Raw genomic sequence first — 24,720 nt, 5'->3', positions numbered from 1 at the left:
TCTGTGTGTGTGTGTGTGTTTGTGTGTGTGTGTGTGTGTGTGTGTGTGTGTGTGTGTGTGTGTGCGTGTGTGTGTGTCTCCATGGACCTGATAGTGTTTTGTGCCAAGGAAGTGGAGTCACAATAGGAGCATATTCACATCTGGTTTCAGAGAGAGTGTCTCCATAAAAGATACCCTCAGACTCAGAAATCATCACTGTACAAGTCCTTCCCTATCAGAGCTGCATGTTTAGCCTCTGAAGATCCACCTGTTTTTAACCTAATTTGCACACATTTGCTTATGTAACTGTAATAAGCTTATAACAGAAGAACTGCAAGGCTAAAATGCATTGATGAGACATCATTTGAAAGGTAACATCTTCTAGTTTCTGAAAATGTGCTTGTTTTGCATGTGACTAAAACCCAACCTACACTACATCAGCTCATACGTGGTATTTTTATTTATTCATTTATTTATCTTTCTTTATTTTATTATTTATTTTTGTCCTTGCATTAAAACAATTTATATTTAATAAAACATAACTAGGATATACTTTATACAAAAACTATGAAAGGCTTCATGTCTACATCTTCTCAGAAACTCAGTTTTCAGGTTTCAAACCTCTGGGCCTAATATTATTGTTGCAGTTGCGCTTTTTAGTTGAATTTTTTTTTACAAGCTCCTATAAACCTCTCTAAAAGGAAAAATGTGGGGAAAATGTGCTTTAACTCTTTAATAAGAAACAGTAGAAAACATACTGACGCATTTGATGAAGCCTAAAAAAAAATCTTCTGAAACCATTGAAAACACAGCTGACTGTGTCTGCTGCTTTCACACCTCTCAGGGGTCACTGCCTGAGAAATGCAGAGCCCACCCTGGACGTGTGACCCCCGCTTGTTTGCTCTTATTGGAAACATTAGACTTCTGTCCTTCCCTGACGCAAAGAATTGCGTCATTACGTCATGGCGTTTTCGCTCAGGTACGCTCGGTGTAAGAGTTGCTCCATAACCTGTTAGGGATTTCTCTGACGATATTCACACCTCGGGAATACTTTAATGAGAAAAACACTTTTATTTCCGGGATCTGTGGATCCTTGCGGACCAATGGAGTTTAATAAATGGAGGATTGGACGGAGAACCCGGCTTCTGGATCATCTAACAGGTAGAGATGATAATTCCTGTGGCTGTTACATCTGGTACAGGATGCTGATAGATATTAATAAGTCATATTTATGTGCTTAAGGTTAGTGCAAAACGATCTGAATTGTAGGGACTCTGACCGATCTAAGCAGGTATAACATTCCTGTAGTGACAAAAGCTGAAGCATTTACACTTTCAGAGCCCTGGATAAATAACTTCCCAATAAATAAAGCTATTGATTGAAGATAACTGTCTTATGCAACAGGTGTTAAATATCAGCCTGAATCTTTGTGTCAAAAATATTTATATTACAGATACATTTACTTTGCTCTTAGCTTTAATCTTCCACTCAAATATTTTAAGTCACTTCATTGATTCTACACATATCATTTTATACACATTTTGGCCACATCCACAAGATATGTTTTAAAACGCATCACTTTTGGGCTGGAGTTTTCAATCCCCTAAAACTGAGACCTTTGGAAACGCTGCTGGCCCCGTTTTAGTTTATTAAATGTTGGGGTTTGTGTTTTAGTGTGTTATTTCTCCATTTAATGCTCATCTGGACAGAGATAGTTTTGGGAAAATAACCTTGATTATGTCATCAGGGTTATTTTAGTTTAGGGTTGAGATATATAGTGTGTATCAAGAAGTCTGTATGAAAAATTTGAGGTGTGGAGTTTGAAAGATGTGGGTGTGAAGCAGAATGAGAGATCTCAAGTTGCATTATGGGAGGAAAATGTAGGATCTAGGGTTTTGGGCTCATGACACATAGCAGGGGCTAAAAAGTCAGGATCTCTGAACCTCTGCCGCTTTGATTTTGACGGTTTGTTTTGAAATACTTTTTCCCAACCTCTTGGAAGTACAAAACTAAATTGCTGGAATGCCCTTTTACAAACATGATCATGAGTGTGTCTTGTTTTGGCCATTTTCCAGAGGTAGAAAAAGTTTTATGGTCGGCATGCTGACATCATACTAGACTATGACTTCGCCAACTATTACTAGTATAGTTTTCATAGTGACAACCTCAAATTTTATTGGGTTATGAAATGCTGTTTTCACTCTTTTCAAAAATACATGTGAACATGCAGGATGCCCTACGCTGACTTGATTCTTACACCAGAGAAATGAAGTTTAACAGTGTTGATATTGCAACAAGCATATTGTTGACGTCATATAACTAATATGTGACTTGGCATTTTTCTGTTCATTTTTCTCATTTGAGCTGAATGTTTAAACTTTTATTACACGCTGAGTGGGTTTCACAGTCCTGGAGATGTGGAAATATGCTAAAAATCTGTTTATAATTTCCAATGAAGAAAATTAACAAAACACAACACAACATAACACAAAATGACAAATCTCCATGTTTTAGAGTCAGGTGATTTTTAGAGTTGGGGGTTGGGGGGTCATATTGTCATCTGGTATTCTGTAGATGTCACCCCCGAAAGGCTCTGTGGCCTTTCACACATTCCCCTCAGACATACACCAGAAGTCTCATAATAGATACACAGGTTGGGATTAAAGAATATAACCCCAGGGTAAAGGGGAAGCCCACGATGTGCTGTACACACGTGCACACATATAAAGTCACATTATCTAAATACCACCTGTTGTCATACAGTATATACGCACCACTAAACCGATGTGTTTTTATCAAGCACAGGGCTGAGATCCAGCCTCAGGGTCGAGCAAGTCCAGGGAGAGGGGTGGTACCCCTGGAGGGGTGTTTGCTTGAGGCCCACTTTATGACCATGATGCTTTTTCCAGACCAGACCTGGGCCTGAAATGCAGACAGGAATGGGCTCGGAGCCAGTGAGCTGCTTCTTAACTTTAAGAATTAGAGTCACATTCATTTCTTTGGCAGGTTCAGCAGAAGCAGCTACCTGAGTCTGTTTTGACGGCACACTTCGCACACAACTCACAAATGACTTCAATTTAAGAGAGCGCACATTGAGCATGCGTTGCAGTTGCAGTAACAGTTAATGCAGAAAATCAATGTTACCCCAAATCCACGATTTTTTCTTTTTTTAAATGCAAGAGAGGTTTGCATGCAATCAGTTGAGGCATTTCCTGCATTATTTTCATTCAGTTGACTGGTGTGCCCTTTGATGCTGAGCACATACTGTTCATTGCATTAATGCTGATTGTAGCCTACCTTTAAAGGTAAAGGCCCGGGGCTATCTGAATCCGAATCTGTGGTCAAGGGTAACTTCTGCTCTGAGATATCGCTTCAATGTGCCGTGACACTCTAATGGGCTCAGTCCCAGCGCGGATCAAAGAGCTGTTTGTGGCCAACGCTGAAGATTACACTTGGCTGCTATGGCTGCTATGCCATTCTCTCATAGCAACCCAAGACTTATCCCAGAGGCCAAGATGTTTATCTGCCCTGTACCCAAACAAACAGGATGCGCGCCATTGAACAGAACCCTGAAATGTTAATCTTTCTTTTTGTTGGTACATTGATGGCGAGTGGACTATCTCGTGTCTGCTGTTCACAACTTTCACGTTGTGTGTGTGTGTGTGTGTGTGTTTGTTAGATAAAATGAGGCAGAAAGACGAAGAGACAAAGAAACAGAGAGAGAAATAAAGAGCTTGAGAGAGAGGTCTGGACATAGCAGCAGCATTATTACAATGCACTTTGGCAGCGATTCTGAGAGCTCGATCACAGTTTAGCAGCACAGCTCAGTAATTTTTAGGAAATGACACAAGCACTGTGTGAGCTGGGCCTATACAGTGTCCACAGTAACCCCCGAAGTATGTCACTGATTAAAAATCATAATATAATAAAGGACATGAAAGAGCAGGTGTGGATCTATTCTGATGTGCGTTTGATTTACAGTTTCATTAACTTCCTTGTTTTCCACACGGTAATTCCCAGGTGGGAAACAGCTTCAAAACCACAGACCTAATTGCAAGCATGTGGCCTTGCGCTGCGTCCAAGGCGCACTTGACTTTTCCATGCTGTCCGGTCCTCCGGGCTGACAGCCCTGGACGGGGTTTCACAGTGGGCCACGGTGCAGCCGGCGAGTTAAAGCACCACACACACGAATGAGGGATTTGACACGACAAGAAAAAAAAAAAAAAAAAAGATTTCACTTCTCAATCTAGATGTTAAAGACAAAATTGAAGATTTCCTGCTACACGCAGTTTGGTCCAAGCGGCTCAGTGATGTTTACAGTGAGTTCATCCTCCCTGTTCATTATGTCACTCGTTCTTTTTTAAACCCTTCACCCCTCTTGAATTGCTGTATCAACAATACGGCGGGTCTGAATCTGACAGGCGCGTCTCTTCAGCCCGGACCAAAAGCAAACCGAGGCCGTCAGCTGGGCGGGAGGTGCCGCCGGCAGAAGGTCCTGACAGGGCCCGCACCTCTCGATCGGCCTGGTCGGCATTAATGAGACAGCGCGCTGCGGCCTCAGTGTCACTGTGAGGGGCTGTAAGCTGTCCGGAGCGAGCCTCCGAGCCCGTGAACCGGCTCCCGAGTCTGAAAATCGTTTTTATGGAATGAGATAATTTCACTTTTTTTTTTCTGAATTATTTTAATTTTCCAGTATTAAGACTCTGGCTGAAAGCTACTGTATTTTACACAGGGTGAGCCTGTGAAGCCTTTTCTTTTACATAAGAATGTTTTTTGACCAAACATCTAATAAACAGCTCCGTGCCACAGGAAGTAGTGCGTCATTAACTCAGACGTTAAATTTGTACAATTGTTTCCTCTCATTAGAGCATCACGCCTCCTGCTAGAGGACAGCCGGGGTTAGAAATGTAAAGAAAGGGAACTTGATCAGGTTTTAAATCCGCGAACATTGACTCAGAGTTCAATAACAGTTACTGCACCAGGAGATCAGGGTGTTGTCCTTTAGGAGCGTGTGTCAGGCTCTCTGGGTGATTGAACTGCATGCTGGGACGGGAAGGGTTAGAGCAACACTGGAGCTGTAGGTTCATTAACTGTTGTAACTCAATCCGCTGGAAAATAGGCCCAACTTTGATGTGTTTCCTGAAACAAACAGAGCTAAAGTCTCAACGGGGAAATCAAACTCAGTGAAGAAGAATGCCGACAGGATTGTGGCCTTTATATTCAGTGTGAGCAATTAAACTTGTCTGTGCGTCATCTTTAAAACTTGTTTTTTCAATAGAAAATCACATCTGCAACGATTTAGGAGGAATACATTATTTGAACGCCTTATTAAACTTGGACACCTCAATGAAATGAGCGTCAAATAAGACCAACATGCCAGGAGAGGTGCCTTTCTGATTAAGATAAAATAATAATAATAATAATAATAACAATAATAATAATAATAATAATAATAATAATAATAATAATAATAATAATAATAATAATAATAGGCTAATAATAATAATGGGCTAATAATAATTAAACATTTACATATTGTGCATTTTTCTGGCAACAATACGGAGCTACCTTTTCGAAGTGAATTATAATTAATTCTTTTTTTATTTTAATTCTCTCCAGTACCTGTGGGGCCATAATGTTTGGTACTGTCACCGACTGTCTGTCTCCTGTCTCTTTGTCAGTCGTCTGGATAATTCTTGGTGGGATCAGCTGCTGCCTCCCTCTGCGGCCTGTGTTTGCTGCAACAAGCGGATTCCCTTTAAATTAGCATCCTGAAGGACTTTGTCAAATCAAAACCACGTGTTAGCAAACATACAGCCTTCTTGAATTAAAGTTCATCCCCCGAGCTGCCCTCCATCCAACCTCGGAGAGAGAAGAGCTCCCTTTGGCTATTTGATTAACCCCGGCGTAATTACAGCGTGCGTCCTCGCCATGGTTTGCCATGTAGTCAGTCATATCATTTGCAAATTAGGAGCATATTAATGTGGCTGCTGGAGCCGCATTATGTGGGACGAGTTGTGGTGGTACTGCTGGAATATTTTACATCTTGTAAGTCTGTTTAGTATCTGACTTCAGTGCGTAAAAATATGTCTACACCAGAATAAACCCCGAAGGCAGAAACATTCAAATGCTCATTCTCCATTAACATCTCGTTAGATTCTGTACTAACAAAAAGCTTTCATGTGTTTTTGACAGTCGTGTTTGTTGTCAGCCGAGCTTTGGATAGATAAAACAGTCCCATTCAGAGGCCACTGGGTTTGCACGGCCTGCTGCGCCATAATGCTCGGCTCAAACCCTCCAATGGCTGCTGAACACTGAGTGTTTTTTGTCAATATTAGCGGGACTACTTGGGGGGGAAGTTTATAATTGGACACGTGTTTCCCCCGCTTTTTTGTCGTTTGGAGATCAACTGATTCCTTTGTAATTCGTTTTTAAAGCAATGAACGATCCACAAGGAGGGGTAAAGTGGTCTTAAGAGCCCCCTTTCAGTCTTTAGAATTGGCCGGAGCGACCCGCCGAGAAACATGGAGGCCCTGGAAGTATTTAACCCAGGAGATGTGCCTCCGATGCTGTCACACGGAGGAGACTCGGGCACTTGCAGGGAGCCAGTTTATTAAGGGAAAGCCGGGCCCTCAGAGACTTCGTCCATCAGCCCTGCGCAAGTTTATTTCTGTCTGATCACTAAATACGATATTTTCATTTTACTTTTCAAACCATGGAGGACATACTCTTTGACTTCGACCACGATGGCACCACGGATTTTGCATTTTGGGGACAGATGGACCAAAACTTCCAGTTTCAGACCCAGCTGGACACCTTCCTGCTGGACTGCACAGCAGCCACAGGCCAGCTGTCCCCATGGTCCTCTTTCGGCTGTCAGTCCATGTTCCCGGACGCACAGCTGACTTTCACCGACCTCGACGTGCAGTCTCCGGGGGCGGGGGCCTGCGCTGAAGGAGAAAGCTCCTCCGTGGACGAACCCCTGGAGGTGACCAAGCGCAGGGCGCGACGGCTGGTGTCCCATCAGCCCTACAAGGTGCAGCGGCACGCCGCCAACATCCGGGAGAGGAAGAGGATGCTCAGCATCAATTCCGCCTTCGAGGAGCTGCGCTGCCATGTGCCGACGTTTCCCTACGAGAAGCGGCTGTCGAAGATCGACACCCTGAGACTGGCCATCGCCTACATCGCCCTGCTGAGAGAGATCCTCATGTCCGGCTGCGACCCCAAGTCCTATGTGGACGAGTGCATGAAGAATGGCTACAAGAACCAAACCAACGCCATCTGGAACACGAGTGGTGAGCTGATCACTCTCAATAGCCCGTAATGAAAATGTCATTAGCTAATGTTTGAGTCTGCGGTTGCAGATGAGATCAGAGTGATGACAAATCATCATATTAGGCCTAACATGAAAAATGTGCTGAACACTAATTCTGATATTATCAGAGATCAATTAACTGTTTAGTCGTGTTAGAGTAGCAGGAGTCTCAGAGGCTGATGCAGGGTTTTGGAAAATGTTTGAAAGGATGGTGTTTTAAAATCAATAGGACTGATATTATAGATTTAGATTATTGGAAAAGCTATTTATTAATTGATTAATACATTTACATCAAAAACTGCAAGCTTCAGTGTTTTACATTTATTCCACCTTTATTCCTCTTCTACATGAAAAGAAGCCCTGAGTGAAACATTGGTCATAAACACACCAAAAACATGAAATACTTCATCTTTAAAGTTTAATTAAGTTTCTGCTAATTAGCCAGGTGTATGTATTATTAGCGTGTTATGATAGAAAAACAAAGCACAAGCTGACGCTAATACCATGAAACTGTGAAATGATCCCTTTGCAGCCTGCAACTTAGACACTTTTAATGGTTCATTAAAATGTAATCAATTTTCAATAGGACAGAATGAATTAATTGTTGTTATTCACAGTAATCCCTTAAAGAAAATGTCAATTTAAGCAGACTTTTATCCCCAGGTGTGTTTCCCTCGGACATTTGTTCTTAAATAAGCCTCATTTTACCAAAACAGAAGTATCTGTACTCTTACTCCCTCCTTGTACTTAACCAATTCTGTGGGAATCTGCTCTGAAGCCTCTTTATGGGGGCTTTTCAGGAGTAAGTGTGCCCCCAGTCTTGTTAAACAGTCATTAAAATGTATCAAAACGTATGTGTTTGTCCTGCTTTTGTGTCCCTCTGCCCCCACGCTCCCCTTTCCCAGATCTGACAGCCCGCCTCTCTTGGATAAAGTGGGATTAACTGAAGATCGAGGGGCACAAGCGAGTGTGGAGATGTCGGCGTGGAGGTGGGTCGGGTTTGTCCCTCCCTCGCCTCTCTCGCTCTCTCTACATGTCAAAGACAGGCGGCCGGCGTGACAGAGCCAGCCGATCGACATCTGCAGACTTCTCACCGGGTCACACACCTCAGGCTTTCTCAATCCCATCCACTCCTTCGTCCTCCGTGGCTTTTAATATTCTAATTTATTGTCGACTGGTAATTGAGAGCCATTGTTTCTGGGGCTGGGGAGGGACAGGGGGTTGGCTTTGTTTGGTCAAATGGATGGCACTTGTGACAGAGAGAGAGGGGCACACTGGCATGAGACTGAATGGACTTCCTAAGGGCTCATACTTCTGCATGCAGCACTGAAGTGTTTTCTGGACTCCCGCTCATTAGGCTGCGAGTCGATGTGTTAAAAAGAGCCTTAATCATGTAAATGAGACGATGGGCATCAGAAGCAGATTGGTGCAATGTGTTTTAACATGTCAGGTGCTGTGTCCAATGATGGCAGTAAGGTTAATTGTCTACTGTTTGTTTCATGTGCAACCTCTGTCATCTGCTTTATTATTTATCTATTTATTTACTTATTTATTTTCTAATTATTGCTTATTTATGATAAATCCTTGTGCTGCTTTTTGATACATGTGTTACTACAAACTGTGATTATCTCTTGCTGTGTAACTTAAATGAAAAATATTTATTGTGCTTTACTGTGTATTTGAAGCTACTGTGAAAATGTCATTTTCCTTAAATGGATCACCACAAGAAATCTCCCACAGCATCACAGAGGAGGGATTTTGTGTGTTTGTGATCATATAAAGACAATCTATACCTTTTCCACAGTGGTTTGTGTTATTTGTGGTGAATTCTTTAATGTGTTTTTCTGTTGAAGGCTTTAATCTTTTACTGGGATAAAACCCTCTTCTGAATTATTGGCCTGTTAGCTGACTCTAAATCACTTTTGGATTTGGATGGATATTTCTATTCATACCAGAGGGCTAAGTTTATCCAATTTCTTCCAACAAACACCCCATGAATTTAGACAACACTTAATGACAGTGAGTGCGGCTGGAGAGCTGTGCTCATCACATGACCAGCGTCGGTGAAGGTTATAACAGGAGCACAGTTCCTCAGCGTGATCTTTATTCCCAGCCTTAAACTGCGTCTGTTCCTAACAGCGTGATGGATGGAGTGCTGGTGCACTTCGAGCCAACCATCGAAGTCGCTATTCAACAGGACAAAAGACACATGGGAATCCATACTTCTTTACGCCAGTGTCCACGTGTCCCAACAACTACAACTGGTGTCATCATGGAGCCATAGAAACTGGATGGATAACAAGTGGTGGAGGAAGTATTCAGGTGACTTACCACAGTGTAAAAAAAACATTACAAACAAAATATGAAAGTATTAGCAATAAAAAGTGCTTGAAGTATCAAAAGTAAAATTACTTATGTATGTTATGTAAAAAAAATGCATGATATAATTATTATCTACATAATATATTGATTATTTTTAGTTATGCATTCATGTGCAGAGCTTTATGTTGTAGTTGGTAGAGATCATTACTGTTGGGTAGGATAACTAAAAGTTATATATATATATATATATATATATATATATATAAACAATCAATTGCTGAGACATTTCACTCGCATGTCAACCTCACTCATCCTCACTACTTCACAGAGAATCACAGAAGTCATTGCACTCTTCCTTTGTTTCATATCAGTCTATTTAATAGTTGTTGAGGCCAACATCTCCATCCCTAAAATGATGTCATTAGGATAGATTATAGATTATAGATGGATTTTAATGTAACCTGAAAACATAGATGTATCAGTGGGTAAATGATCATCTATCTGCTACCACTTTTTCCCTACTTATGACAGTGTAACACAACCCTCAAAATTGTTATTCTATCATTTTGAATTACTGTTCGTGTCGTCATCAGTCTATACAACACAACATGTAAAGACGGTGACACTACATGCTATAGCTGAGTTTTTTCCAACAGTATTTTCTCATATTTTTGTCTCAGCGGGCCACAGATGCTGCTCCAGGTGTGTAGTCAGATGTGTAAAACAGGCGAAGGGAGTCAACAACAAACCTATTCTACTTTAGCACATGTTATTTTAGTGCCACTAAAGGAGCCCCGAGGAAACAATTCAGTAATGAGATCTCCACTTAGGACATAGTTTATGGGTCATGTTTAGCTGATGAATTTCTGGTATGGGAGTTTTGGTCACAGTAAACTGAAAATTACTGACTATTTTTTCTGGAGATCAAATTAATAAGACTGAACATTTTCTGTTTTTTTCTGTTAGGTGGTGACACACAATTTCCATCTAAAACAGGATGACATAAACATCAAAGATGTATTAGTACTCAGCAAAGAGGGGTGGAATTAAATTGGAAGCCTGTCCTCTTTGGAAACACTTGAACCAGTTACTTATATTTTTCCCCCAGTGTGTGTTCAAGGCAAACACTTTAGTGTTCCACCGCTCTTGCAGGTGTCCCAGATGTTGCCATGACTCCCTCAGCGTACTGTACACCTGTCTGATGTAAATGCACACCAGAGACCTTGGATTATGTGAGCAAGGGTTTACGAGGCGGTGCTGAAGAACATGATCAAAATTTGATCACAAGTAAATAAATACATTTTAAATTACATTATGGACCTCTAAAAGTTCTGTTTAAACCATAGGCCTCCTGATAGTGGTGAGCACCCAATGGCAAGCAACCTTTGTGCTTCTCACTGACCCCTGTGTCCCCTTGGTGGTATTGGTTGGCTAAATTGATGCCTAAATATGACGCTTTGTGTAGGAATCGATATCTTCATGGGCTGTGTTTTAAAAAACCCAACCGGTCGAGGCAGACGGCCGCCCACCCTGAGCCCGGTTCTGTTGGAGGTTTCTTCCTGTTAAAAGGGAGTTTTTCTTCCCCCCTGTCGACAAGCGCTTGCTCTTTGTGGGAACTGTTGGGTTTGTCTGACCTTGCCCTGTAAAGTGCCTTGAGATAATGTATATTATGATTTGGCGCTATACAAATAAAATTGAATTGAATTGAATTGAAAAAGATTGTATCACTAACTGTTGTGACAGGTCTGATACTTGTTGTATGGCTGTGATAGAAGGATGCACATGTCATAGAACTGAATTATTGCACTGTATCCTAAATATGAAACTCAAAAATGAGTGCAAATAAAATCAGCACTTTTGTTACTCAAAAGGAAATTTTTCAAGTTTAAAGGAGCTATTTGTAAGTTTTGCCATTTCTGTCTGCTCTTGCCAAGAACTTCAGCCATTGTTGCTCTACAATGGCTGAAGCGATGAGACAGTTTGAGCGGAGCCAGAGCTAGCTGGTTAGCATTCTAGCATCAGCAGAAGAAAAGAAGCTATAGAAATTGAAGTAAAACAAGAGGGTTACTTTCCACCTCTGAAGACAGCTCTTAATCAGCAAGGGAATGAAGTTTGACGCTGAACTCCCAACGTTTGTTCTACACTGGTTTGTAAATAGCTCTTAATGCTAACATTGGCTATGTAGCAATAGCAAAACTTACAAATAGTTCCCTTAAAGTGTATTATATACACCACTGGGAATAAAAATAAAATAAACTCAAATTAATATTTATAATGTTTTTACATAAATGTAGATAACCTGGGTATTATTGACAAAATAGTATCACCCAATCTTCTTCATAGTAGAGATAATACAGGAAATAAACACAAAGTATACCAATTATTTTCCTAGTTTAGATTTGTATAGTAAATAGTAGTAAATATTAATATATATATATATATATATATATATATATATATATATATATAATGATGCATTTATGTAATTTATCTATCCATTTAGAAATGGATTTTCAGTGTCACCTGACACCATGTAATTATATCTAACCATCACCACGGGAGCTCTAAATACCATTCAGATGAGATATGATTCAGCCGAGGGGAAAATTTTGGGAGCCAGAATGAGTAAGATTCTTCCCGTCTGTGGACTGCATCAGGTTTTCTTTTTTGAGGTAATTTATTGATTTAACATCCGGCAGACTTACACCGACAAACACTGTGAGGCTGTTCTGCCATCATTCGGCAGGTGTGTTTATCATGTTAGTGTAACTCTGGATTCTGGGCCCTTCCACTTGTAAATATAATTAGTGTATCACATCCTGTTGAAACAATGTAGGGGTCTGGGCAGACGAAATCTGAAACAGCTCTGTCAAAAGGTCACACATCTTTCAAATCAAAAAAGCCCAACAAATTTTGATTGTACCATTTGTTAGATACACAGTTAATCCTGTGTCACGTAAGACTATGGATAAAAGTTTATACCAAAATATATTTTAAATTTTGTTCAGCCCTGTTCGTGTTGGGACAAAAATGCCAAGAAGCTCATAAATATCACTTCCTCCACGCGGCGTCCACCGACGTAAACAACATTTGTTTGCCATACACTCACTGTCGTAAGAAGAAAATATGGCTTATATCAACTTATATGCACTGTACAATTTGGCACCGTGACAGCGAAATAAATATCTACAGCAGCAATGTAAAACTCCAAGTCTGTGTGGTCCGTAGTTCCTGCACATTTTCAGCATTCAGCTGCTTCTGTAATCCAACCTGTCCCACATGGAATCCCTCAACTCTTAAATCAAGGCAAGCAGGTCTTTCTAAGGAAAAGAGTTATTGTTTAAATGTATTATTTTATCCTCTGTTCTCAAATGGCCATGCTTAATCTGCTGCATTTTACAATACATTAACAGTAATTCAATAATAAGTAATACTGGCAGTGTTGATACCACAGTTAATTCTTTTTCAGACATCATGTGATCATTTCATCTGTTCACATCTAAATACGTTGTGTGTGTGAACATTTGTTATGGCAGTGCACATATATGTTCTGGTGAAGACAAAAGTTCATGTTTCTCACAAAGTTTTACAGGTGAATATGTGCAAAGAATTCAACGAGTGATAAAACATGTATTTATTACCACCCATAGTCGTGTCGCAATGGAGCTTTAAAGGAGCTATTTGTAAGTTTTGCGATTGCTACATAGTCAGCGTTAGCATTTACAGTTGTTGTACCAGTCTAGAGGACACGTTATGAGTTCAGCATCAGACTCCATTCCTTTACTTACCAAGAGCTGTCTCCAGCGGCGGCCAGCAGCTTTACTTCAATCACTTCTCTTCTTGTACTGAAATTAGCATGCTAACCAGCTAGCCCCAGGCCATTCAGCCCACTCCTCACTTCCTTTCAGTCTGCCCTGAGGGAGTAGCTCCTCTCAGAGGGCACATTATAACCTCTCATCTTGTTTATGCAACGACGGCTGAAGTGCTTGTTAAAGCTGCTACTTAAACAGCTGTTGATGCTAACGCTGGCTACGTAGCAGTAGCAAAACTTACAAACAGCTCCTTTAAAGAACCTGAGAGCAAGCTGCGCCCTTCAGAAGCTAAAGGCACAGACAGAACCTGTGACTGATGAGACCTGATTCAGCAATGGACTGAAAGCTAATCATACGTTATTTTTTAAAAACAGACTGAGCGTTAAATTAGACGACAAACATCCGCCCCTCACCAACAAAAATGCTGACTCCCCAGAAGCCTTGCACCCAGCTCTCATCACCATGGTGACCAAGTGTGTTGGCACTTTAATAGCTGTGAAACTCTAGTTAAATAGCTCACCTGCTTTTCTCATTACAGCTGCTCTTCACAAGAGCATGCTTTCAGCCTCTGAGCTAATAACTCAGATCAGAGAGTGTGAAAGAAAAATGCGGTGTTGTCTTTACAATGTGTCCCAGGGGCCTGCACTCAAGGGCCCTGAACAGTGGGGGGCCACGCATTTGAAGCCTTCTCAGATGAGCACTGAAACATTCAATAATTTCCTCCTTGAATCTGAACCGCAGCCCTCACTGTGGCCGGAGCAAACACACTGCGTCAGCTTTTCAGGCTCTCTGAGGTGTTGGCAAATGTGGAATGGATCTTTTTCATAGAGCTTAACAATAAAGATGAAGGGTAGAAATGAATTGTTTTATCAGTTTAGGCCACACAGAGCAGAGTTATTGTCCTGTAGTTTCAGGATAAACCAACAGTTCAGAGCGGAGGATGTCGTTGGTGACACAGGTGACACTGAGGCAGTGACAGTGGACTGTAAATGCCACCTCTGTGTTGACATCCGTTGAGCTTCACCCTGCCTGTCCCCAGCTCAATCAGCAGAACAAACAACACCACTGTTTACCCAGCCTTCCTGCACTGCCTCCCCCAAAGCGCCTCAGCTCAGTCCAACCTCCCTGCAGCCCGGTCTAGTCAGGCCACCTGGCTGACACATCGCACTGTGAACCTGGGGCCGACCGCCATGCTAACCTTGGCACCAGGGTTACAAGTGCAGCACTAATTACGCCACATTATTTGTGCAGGAGGCTGCCTCATCAGCACCCGAGTGCACGGTCCCTCTGTCATTTGTTCAGCAAATTTACTCTGAGCCAATCCAAAAGACCTGCCCCCCGCCCCCCTTCCCTCCTGCTTGCCCTGGTTAAAGTTCAGATTCTGGAAGTACTACATGCATAATGAATATAATTGTGTTGTAGCCAACATAATTGCTCTGGCAACACTGTTTTTTGTAACTGTCAAGTCAATGAAGTGCATTTGAGTTGAGTATGAGTATTGAATTTAAGGTCTAAGCTTCCATTATTGGACAAAAGTGATCGGCATTCTCCACAGCTAAACCATTTGTGTATACATACATAAACATGGAGCTCAGGTGGTGAAGCATTATTCATAGGGCTAGATGGTTTGAACTAAATGCCCCCGCCCCTGATCCACACACTGAACCCCCAGCTGATCCCATTGTGTGTGTATATGGAGGAAAAATGACAATGGTTTGGACAAAGGTGTCTGTGAAATTCATGTAAAACACTGCAACATATATTTTGTAAGATATCCTATCCAAGTATTTATATTTTTCAGCTTCTTTTGTCGAACAATCGGTGTGCTGGGACTCAGGTAGCTTACCTAACAGATACAGCATGTGCCTGACGTGGACACAGTACTGTATATCATGATTTCTTTTCTCTCTCCTATAGGGTGAAACGCTTCGGAGAGCTGCACTTCAAAGCTCAGCTTATTCATTGGACGGCCATAACTCTACAGGGCAGCAGGGCAGAGTCAGGTATTGAGCATACAGGTTTTTTTTTGGGGGGGGGGGTGTTGAAGAGGGGTTATTCTGCTCTATTTCCCCCTCCACCTCCAGATATCAAAGCAAACCTTGACAGTGGGGGTCTCTGGCGTCCCGGGCCCATTTCCACACAGGAGACAAAGCATCGAGCAGCGAGTCTGCATCGTATTAAACAAAGCCTAAATGCTTCAAGCTGTTACACACTCCCCAATGAAACCTTTATGAAAGGGCCCCTAATGCGATTTCAGAAACACCTTGTCATCAGCCCAGGGGCAGCAGAATGGAGAAGTGTGGATGTATGAATGAACGGGCTCTTGGCGTTACTGAGAATTACTGAAGAATGACTCTATGAGTGTAGGTGCATATAGTTTTATAGCCCAGTGTGCACCTCTCACCAATATTGCCTGTTGTTTCGTTCAATGTCAAGGCCTATGCTAAATACAGGCTTATTAAAAACACTGCTTGTGACTGCTGTTGTTTAATGCCAGTCTTGTTTTTTTTTTGTTTTTTTTCACATAAATGAAAGCCTGTGGCTGTGCCCTTTGGGACGCGGCAATAGCTGAGGAAGAACTTGAATAACAACTAACTATTTTTAGCATGAAAGGAAACAATGGTTAATAAGTTCTGAATGATACCATTCTTCTTTTGAAGTTACACAATCAATTACTTTTTTTATATAAAGGCAGTGATTTTTTTCATATGCAATTCAACACTAAATTCAGACTCCCATCGCGCTTGACATGCAAGTTCTGAAAAACTGACTTGTGAGTCACATTTTCACAACTTACTGGAAAAGACACAGAAAACAATGTTTTTCTCAGGGAATCGCCCACTTCCTAAAGACCAGGTTTTTAGTGAAGCTGATTTTTTGACAGCGTTAACATGTAAATGTACCGTTCTTATTCTTACATTTCTTTTTTAGCAGGTACAACCACACCTTTAGCCGCTGGGTATCATCCCAGCGCAGTTTGTTGGTTATATTAGACAATCAATACATTTTTCCTTAAAATAAAGTTTTTTTGTCCTGTTTCATGCTGTGGTTTTTACAAAAGCAGATCACAGTTACAGCTTGTTAAATGGGATTTTTGCATTCCTTGTCATGAGGTGTTTTTTGGCCGGTTTACATGAAATCGTTGCTCTAATGGAAATGGTGGGGCTACAAGTAGCTTTAAAAGGGATAGCACTGCTGCTAATAAAAAGTGTATTCTGTGCAATGAGAACCAGCTGGGCCTTTCCTCCGCTGAACATCTTTGGTTCATCTTGAATCACTTTCTGACACACACACATACACATACACACAAACGCAAAATCCCATACACACAAGTGCATGTATGAAAAGGCAGTTGTAGATAGGCCTACACTGATGCACACAATAATAAGGTGATAATGTATACTGAACACGTGTTAAAAAGCACATACACAAGCAGGCCCATGCATATGCTTGCACACAGGCCGCGGCTTCAGATCCTCTTGCCAAGAGCATTTGGGGTGAGCCTCACAAGCGTTTGGGGGGGTTGGAGTCAAAGGTAACTGATCCTGGCAGGCACATGGACAGTAAAATTCCACTCATCACAGCCTCTGACAAATCATCTCTTCCATAACTTCCCTCACACGTCTATAACCCTCTCTGTCAGATCAAAGACTCCTGTGAATCATCACGCATCCATACATTTGGCCTCTTCTCTCTGTTTTCCTCTGTATCCCTCCTTTTATGTTTCCCCTCTCGAAACTGTTTTCTGTCTCTCAGCGCCTCTCACTCTCACTTCTCGTCTCACGACCAGTCCTTTCTGTTTATGAGGCTGACGTGAAGGCAGAGGGCCGTGCATGAGACGAGGATGTGTTTTTCCCTGGTGTGACAGCAGAGAGGATCTGGGCTTATTAGGGCCATGCCCTCGACCCATGTGGAGCCGGTTTCAAAGGTGTCGGACAAGACAGAGGTGCGTCATCTTGCTCTGCTGAATTACGACCCGAGATCATCTTTGATCTGAGAGGCAGGTCATCCCCCCCCCCCCCCCCCCCCCCCCCCCCCCACTTCTTTTTGCCTCTTTTGCTCCTCCATCACCTCTCTCAGGTTCATGAAAGAGCCACAGGGACTGAACTGAGCATCGGGTGACAGATGAATCATTTACCTACATCCCTGATGGATTAACGAGTTCTTTTGAATATTACTGTCTGTATTTCCACATCGACACGTTTTCACAGGCCTGGCTGAGGTTTAAACGAGGCCTAGATGATCAGTTCAAGCTTAAATATTGCATTAGAGAAATTCTAATGCAAATCTCAAACTTTTAATAGATTTCACACCCAAACCAGAGTTAAATGAAAAGAAAAATAGTGTATGCTGTAATTCCAAAAAGCGCATATTAAATTATTAAACTTTTGCTTAACATTTTTTCTTTTTATTTACTCACACACTATATTTTGCAGTGGAATAAACAGAGTTTCAGTGAGTTTGAGACTAGGGCAGGTTGTTGTCCCAATCATTCACTGCCTGCCTTTTTGAAAAGGAGCTTGCTTATCATTACCCACAGCATGTACAGTGGGTGGAAAAGTGCTGGCCTGGGGGCCCGCTCTCGCCCTTTTACGTCTTGTGAAGTGTGTATATGTGAAGCCTATACCTCACAGACACTGTGCAGGATCAGCCTCTTGCTCAGCAAGTCTCCCCTGGGTATGTAGGCCTCCTGCAGCTGAGACAGGGAGGAGAAGGTCAGAGGGCATAATCAGGCAAAGTGTGTGTCATCGTGTGTGTGTGTGCTCCTGTGTGTGTGTATGTTCCTTCTTTCATGCGATGCACTTGCAGATATTTGATCTTTGCTTTCGTATTTACATGTGTGAAACATTACCTTCTTCATAAAGAGGTTGTATGAACTAGACCAGTAAAATGTAGCCACACTTTGACCTGTGCTGATGCATACCAGGGTCTGAATTAAGAGCTGTGGCACCGACTAAAAGTAGCATGACAGTCACCATTACCACTGCAGCCCAAAACACAAAGCAGACCAGGTTTCCTGTAGGCCAGGGGAGATTTCAAGGGAAAAGCAGGATATGTCCCAATACCAAGTGAGCACTCATGGGTTTAAAGTATGTTGTGCAACGTTCAGGAGGAACTCGGTTTCACCCCATTTACAGCGACCAGTCTCCCCGGATGTGCAAAACACACATAACATGGGCACATGCACTCAAGATACTGCAGTTTGATTATTTTCAGATACTAGTGGTGAACTAAAGTGTACGCTACAGTGTGAATTAGCAAAATTGCTTCCTAATAGGAGGCAATTATTCAGTACAATTTGAATAATGACAGAGTCACGTTAACAGTTGAAGCCTTGTTTCCTCACTGAGGAACATCATCCAATACAGTGTTCTTTAAGGGTAAAGTAGCCTGCCTTACAAAAAGGTAAAATATGTTTAATAATTAATCTCCATTAAGAAATCTTGTCTTAAATGAATTATTTTAATTCTTTAAATGATTTAAATTGTTTTCTTAAAAAATCTGACACAATAAAGCAGCTCATTCCTCCAAGAAAGCTGAGATTTATTTTATTCAAGAGGAATCTTGCAAGCAAGATAAATGATCTCAGCTCACTCAGCCCCAGATTTTTTCCCCCTGTTTCTTTCTTTTTAGATAAAAATAAAATGACTGGTTAAAGGCCATGATATGTTTGCAGTTATACAACACTGGCTTTAGCCAAAAAAAAAAAAAAAAACACAATAATATAGAGCCACAGAAATCTCGAGAGGTCAGTCAGCTGATTTGGACAAACTCTGTATTTTGGCAGTGGATAAATTCAGCTGTATAATATGAGCCACCTGTGCGCCGCTCTGTGTAGGGAAAACATGACATGACAGATGAAGAAGTGGAGCGCTGACAAAACGCACGGAGAGAGAGAGCGTCCGCTGGAGGTATCCGCAGAAACCGGAGAGCTCCTCGGTTAGTTTAAGCCTCCTTCCTGTTTGACTTCCACATTATAGGGACTGTGAGAACGCACAGACTTGATTCGATTAAAGATCAAGCGGATAGATTTCCTCCAGCCCGACGAATCTGCGCGTAAATCTGTGCGCTCCCTCTGAGCTGCAGTGAACACACAGTATTTACTGTGCGTGGCTGGTTTGCGTGGATATAAAAGGCCTTACAGTGCGTGAGTGGACTTTGACACACAGCCTTAACACTCCAGGACCAAATGGATTTTATACAGCAGTTAACTCGGTAGTTTTATTGACTCAGACTGATGTTTTACTTTAATTCAAAGCCCACAGGCCTCTGAGAGCAGATATTGTTGACTGTCTGGAGTAGAGAATAATGATAATAAAATTATATAATATGAGCTGAAGTTTTAAAAATAGCCTACATATAAAGATTTATTCAAGATAAATACCAGCATTTAAATAAACGCTTAACAATATATATATATTAGGCCCATTTTATAATAACCCAACCCATAATTAATAATTTGATTAATTCTGATTCAATGAAGTATCTCATTAAAAAAAAGAAAATAATATAAAAATGTTGTTTTGATGGGACTAACCGTGCACAAAGGGGGAAAGCAAACAAAAGGAGCAGCTCTCCGCCGCTTTTTGACTGTAAATAAGAGCCTTGTTTCAGTCATATCCCGGACACATGAAACCGCGACTGCTCCCTCCTGCTTATTAGCGGACCGGGACGCACACTAGCTCCCCCTCCGCCCTCCAAACCCCTCCCCTTCCACCCTCAAAACTATTTAGCATCTGAAACTGGGATAAAGTTTCCAAAAAAACTGAAGGAAAAAACTTCCTGCGAGAGGAGAAGCGTGCCAACCTTCCAGACTGAAACTTTTAAAAGCAAGAAAGCGCAGCGAGTGAGACACCCTGAAGTTATTCTCCTCCTCTTTACGGATATCTATACACTGCTGTAACCACGGCTTCAAAGGTGGACAACGTTTTTTCCTCTCTATCCCTGCATTTCTTCAAGAAAGAAATGGAAGAGGGCTCCAGTTCTCCGGTCTCCCCTGTGGATAGTCTGGTGACCAGCGAGGAGGAGCTGGACAGACAGCAGAAGCGCTTTGCGAGGAAGAGGAGACACAGTAAGAAATCCAGCGAGGACAGCAGCGGCAGCAGCCCGGGGCCGGTGAAGCGGGGGAAAAAGCCGAGTCCGAGCAGCACCCAGTCGTACGAGGAGCTGCAGAACCAGCGGGTCCTGGCCAACGTCCGGGAGAGGCAACGGACTCAGTCTCTGAACGAGGCCTTTGCGTCTTTGCGCAAAATTATCCCCACGCTTCCCTCGGACAAACTGAGCAAGATACAGACGCTGAAGCTCGCCTCCAGATACATTGATTTTCTCTGTCAGGTGCTGCAGAGCGACGAGATGGACAGCAAGATGTCCAGCTGCAGCTACGTTGCGCACGAAAGACTCAGTTACGCGTTCTCCGTGTGGAGGATGGAGGGCGCTTGGTCTATGTCAGCATCTCACTAGCACCCAGAGACCTTCACTTACTATGCCAAAGCGGTGGGTACCACAAGACCGAAAGCAAAGGAAATCCAATGTTATTAGTGTATAGAGCAGAAGTAGGAGGCCTAGAGGAGCTTGGGTTTTTATTCTTGGATTGGACAAATAATATCCTCACAAGACAATCACTGATATAAAACCAAATTTTAAACAACAGCATGATGCTGTAGGCAGACACATGAGGTAAATTACTGACTGTATCCTTTGAATTTTACTCACAAATTAATGCACTTTTCTGCACTAGTTTCTGTAAAATATGAGTAGGTGTGTGCTGGTGATTAGGGCACGTCTGTTGGATTTGGAGGGTGTCCTTTAAAACCTGCTGCCATATCTTTAATGCAGATTTAATATATATATATATATATGTTCTGAACGGTCACATGACAGAGCTGTGCACCACAGTTTCAACCCATGTGCTGAACAGCCTGAAGGCCCTGAGCTGTGCGGGCTTGTTATTAATGCGCCAGGTTTCACACTGAGGCCTCAGCATCTTGTCAGCGCCCGACAGACACATCTGCATCTGCATCTGGATGCTGCTGCTGCTGCTGCTGCTGCTGCTGCTGCTGTGCGCCCTGGCTCTTATGGTGACAACCGATCCATCAGATCACCTGTTGACACCTTTCAGGATCCCACAAGGATCCAGTCCAAACTGAGTCCAGTCCAGGATGTGGAAAAGGGAACAGTGTATTTATTTGGAGAAAGGGATCAGGCGGAGGGAAGTAGGTGAATTAATACAAATAATAGTTTTGGATCATTTTCACCTTCGAGGCCAGAGGAAGAATAGCTACGCCTCGTCTGTTTCTGTCTCTTCTATTTTTGACCAGAAAACGCATGAAATTAGCCAGTTGTGAGTTTTGCAGTTAATCCTTATTTTAAAAGCACTGGGCCGCACCAAGACGCAGCTGTGGTGCCACCACGGGTAATTTATATCCACAATAGAGGGCTTTCCTGTGCGCAGACCGCAGGAATGGGCAGCTCGGCAGGACATGAAAGTTCAAGCCAGTGCAAGACAATAAAAACAGAGGCCCGCATTAACAGGCGGTTCGGGTTCGGTCACGTTGTTTTGCAGATTTGCAGCCCGGTTTGCTCATTTCCACCAGGCTCCGTGATCCAGCACAACACCAAGACAAATGTGTCGTTATCACAAAAAACCTGACAGCGTGTGTTTTATGTTTTCACGGGCATGGTTTAGGAAAACTGAATTCCACTTTGCAGTTTAGCAACACAGGAAAAAATCTATCATCTTGTCTGTTATCAGGAGACACCAGGAAATGCCATCACAGTTTGAGCTTCTTGGAAAGATCTGACGGATGCGAATATACAACCATTCAGCTGAGGCCTCAGACATGTCTGCTGCAGATCAACTTAGGAAAATAAAGGCCCGGGCTGTTTATTTGGGGCTGAGCAGCAGCATAAAGCAGCTGATGCTAAACAACACTTCACAGTTAAAATAATCTAGGAGCGGGGTTTGTTTAAGTCTCAGGGGCCTGACCTGTAGTTTGACTGCTCATCAGCAGCCAACTCTGCTGCTGCTGCGGGGACAGCAATAAGCTGCCTTATTACAGGCCTGGTGATCTGTGTAAGCATAGTAAATTTGAAGGTGTTTTTTTTTTTTTTTTTTCCTGAGTAATCCTGAGTTTAATTGAGCTCTGGGGAACAACACAGCACTGAGAGGTGTCGTTTAGCTTTTAAGAATGTCTCTTTTTCCTTTAGGAGCATGTGAGGCACAGACATGAGGTGACCTGCTCTCTAAGAACAAACCGTGTTCATTTTGTTGCGTGGGTCAAATCAAAATCCACGTGGCGATGTTATTCATAAATATGTGAAAGCCCTTTCAAAATAAACCTCCCAAATCGTGACCTCAGTGAAGGTATATTTCGATAATAACTTTTAATGCTGCTCTGAGGAAATAGATGTTATTGTCGAAGGACTGGGCCAAAAGCAAAGCGTGAATTTACTCAGGTGCTTCAAAGCAAAGGCCAGAGAAACTGCAGCTGTAGGATCCCACTCAAATACAAAAGGTTCCTGCTTCTCTGTGGCCATATGGTTTTACTCAGCTCGGTGGATAATAATTGATTCATTAATGACTTCCCACACGCTCAGCGAGCCAGTGAATGTAAAAAAAAAAAAGAAAAAAAGAAAAAAGAAAGATCAGATGTGGCCTCAACTCACAGACAGGACAGAACCTAAAGCGTGTCTGTACGTGTGTCCATATCATCAGTGACGTTTCTGTGTCTCCCTCCTTGTCTCCATCGCAGACTGTTTACTTCTACAACGTATGAAGACCAAAGGTGTGACTGAAGAACCCATCGACCTCAGAGGCATGGCGGAGAGACGTAATGTGACCCACATCTGTGCGTGTGTGTGGACGCGGATCCACCGCGCTGCGTGTGCCTCTGTGGAGCTCAGACAGAGCTCTGCCATGCGTGGAGGCCAGAGGTGTCACAGTTCGGCCTGCACTGCAGCAAAGCCATCCTTAAATCCTGTTTTTTTTTCAGAAGGAGATATATTTTGTTTTGCAAAGACTTTAAACCAAAGTATAAATATATATATAAATGAATGCATATTGTACATACCTGTGTAAGTGCGCCTATAGCTTGTAAAGGGACCAATGCAATTTAGAGTCATTCCTGCATGGATTTATTTCACCGACTTTCTTTAGCAAGTCTCCAAAAAAACTCCGTCCAATGTACATTTTTTTTGTTTTTGCTTATTTATTAAAACACATATTTTTGAACAAAATATGCTTGATTTTTTTTTTAGCAGTAGATTTGAAGCTATAGCATAAATTCAGCTGAATAAATTCCAATAAAAGCAGTCAAAGTCATTACAGTTTCTGTAACTTCCATCCAACAAGATGAAAATTAGACCAACCTAAAACAATACGCCTGCTTATGTGAGGTTTCCCCTGATGGCTGCTAGATTAAGAAAGAAAGAAAGAAAAAATACTAACACCATTTTTATTTCCCTGCTGGGTGTGAGAAGTTGCCCCTTTTCTCCCCTCTGCGCTTGTTATGGAAAGAAAACGCCGACTTAAAAAAAAAAAAAAAAAAACACGACCATAAAAAAATACAGCTTCATTAACAGTGGAGGAAATTCGAGCCAGTTTCAAACTCAGGCTTATAAAATGCTTGTCCGCTTAAATAACGAGTAATCATTTGAAATGGCGATGCCTCTGGGCTCTTTAACGAGCAGGGAGCCCCAGCAAGCGCAGATAAGGACAATAACTCTCAGCCTGCAGCTTAAAAAAAAACAAAAAAAAACGGACCCCAACCAGACGACTGCACAAATTCCTTTGAATCTCTCCCGCTCACTCTTAAAACATTAAAACTGTTTACATCTCGTTTTCCCAGACGTGGTTAGATGCAATCTAAACGCTGAAAGCAGCTCATTGTTAGCCCAGTGCAAATGCTGGGCTGACTCTGCACTGAGGGTCTGCTGCTGCTGAAACCCTCACTTCTGAATAGCTCGATAATGACACCTCCCCCCCGCCCCCAAAAAAAAAAAACTAAACACTGCCCTGTCATTTAAACTGCAGTCAACTCACAGCATCTTACATTTTACAGCAGGCTTCACTCTCTCTCTCTCCCTCAGGTGGAAAAGTGCATCACAAAATACAAAGTGCTCAGGAGATCACAGAGGCCTCATAGCTGCTATAAAATCACCACTGATTTCCACAGGAGAACCGTACACTGGTGTGGAAACAGCAGAGTGTTTGTCAGTCTGTGTGTTCGTCTCAAGATGAGCGTGTGTGGTGCGGGGGGGGGACACACCTGCAGCCACAGTGGCTTCATCCTC

General features: G+C 42.3%; 2 protein-coding genes across 2 annotated transcripts; both read left to right on the top strand.

The window, feature by feature from the left end:
• The first annotated feature begins 6,549 nt into the window (after positions 1–6,549).
• LOC139633405 (protein Fer3) lies at positions 6,550–9,097 on the top strand. The gene is made up of 2 exons (XM_071503047.1): positions 6,550–7,274; positions 8,200–9,097. Exons 1-2 carry the CDS (start codon positions 6,695–6,697, stop codon positions 8,235–8,237), a joined length of 618 nt encoding a protein of 205 aa, XP_071359148.1. The 5' UTR covers positions 6,550–6,694; the 3' UTR covers positions 8,238–9,097.
• An 11,090-nt stretch (positions 9,098–20,187) lies between these two features.
• Positions 20,188–23,664, top strand: twist2. The gene is made up of 2 exons (XM_071489580.1): positions 20,188–20,922; positions 23,181–23,664. Exon 1 carries the CDS (start codon positions 20,395–20,397, stop codon positions 20,887–20,889), a length of 495 nt encoding a protein of 164 aa, XP_071345681.1. The 5' UTR covers positions 20,188–20,394; the 3' UTR covers positions 20,890–20,922; positions 23,181–23,664.
• The last annotated feature ends 1,056 nt before the right edge of the window (positions 23,665–24,720 follow it).

Source organism: Trachinotus anak, unplaced genomic scaffold (genome assembly GCF_046630095.1).
Source record: "Trachinotus anak isolate AG129_WGS33_773 ecotype Australia unplaced genomic scaffold, CSIRO_AGI_Tana_v1 ptg000001l, whole genome shotgun sequence".
Classification (NCBI taxonomy): domain Eukaryota; kingdom Metazoa; phylum Chordata; class Actinopteri; order Carangiformes; family Carangidae; genus Trachinotus; species Trachinotus anak.
Note: the sequence above shows the minus strand (reverse complement) of the source record. Positions and strands in the feature narration are given on the sequence as shown.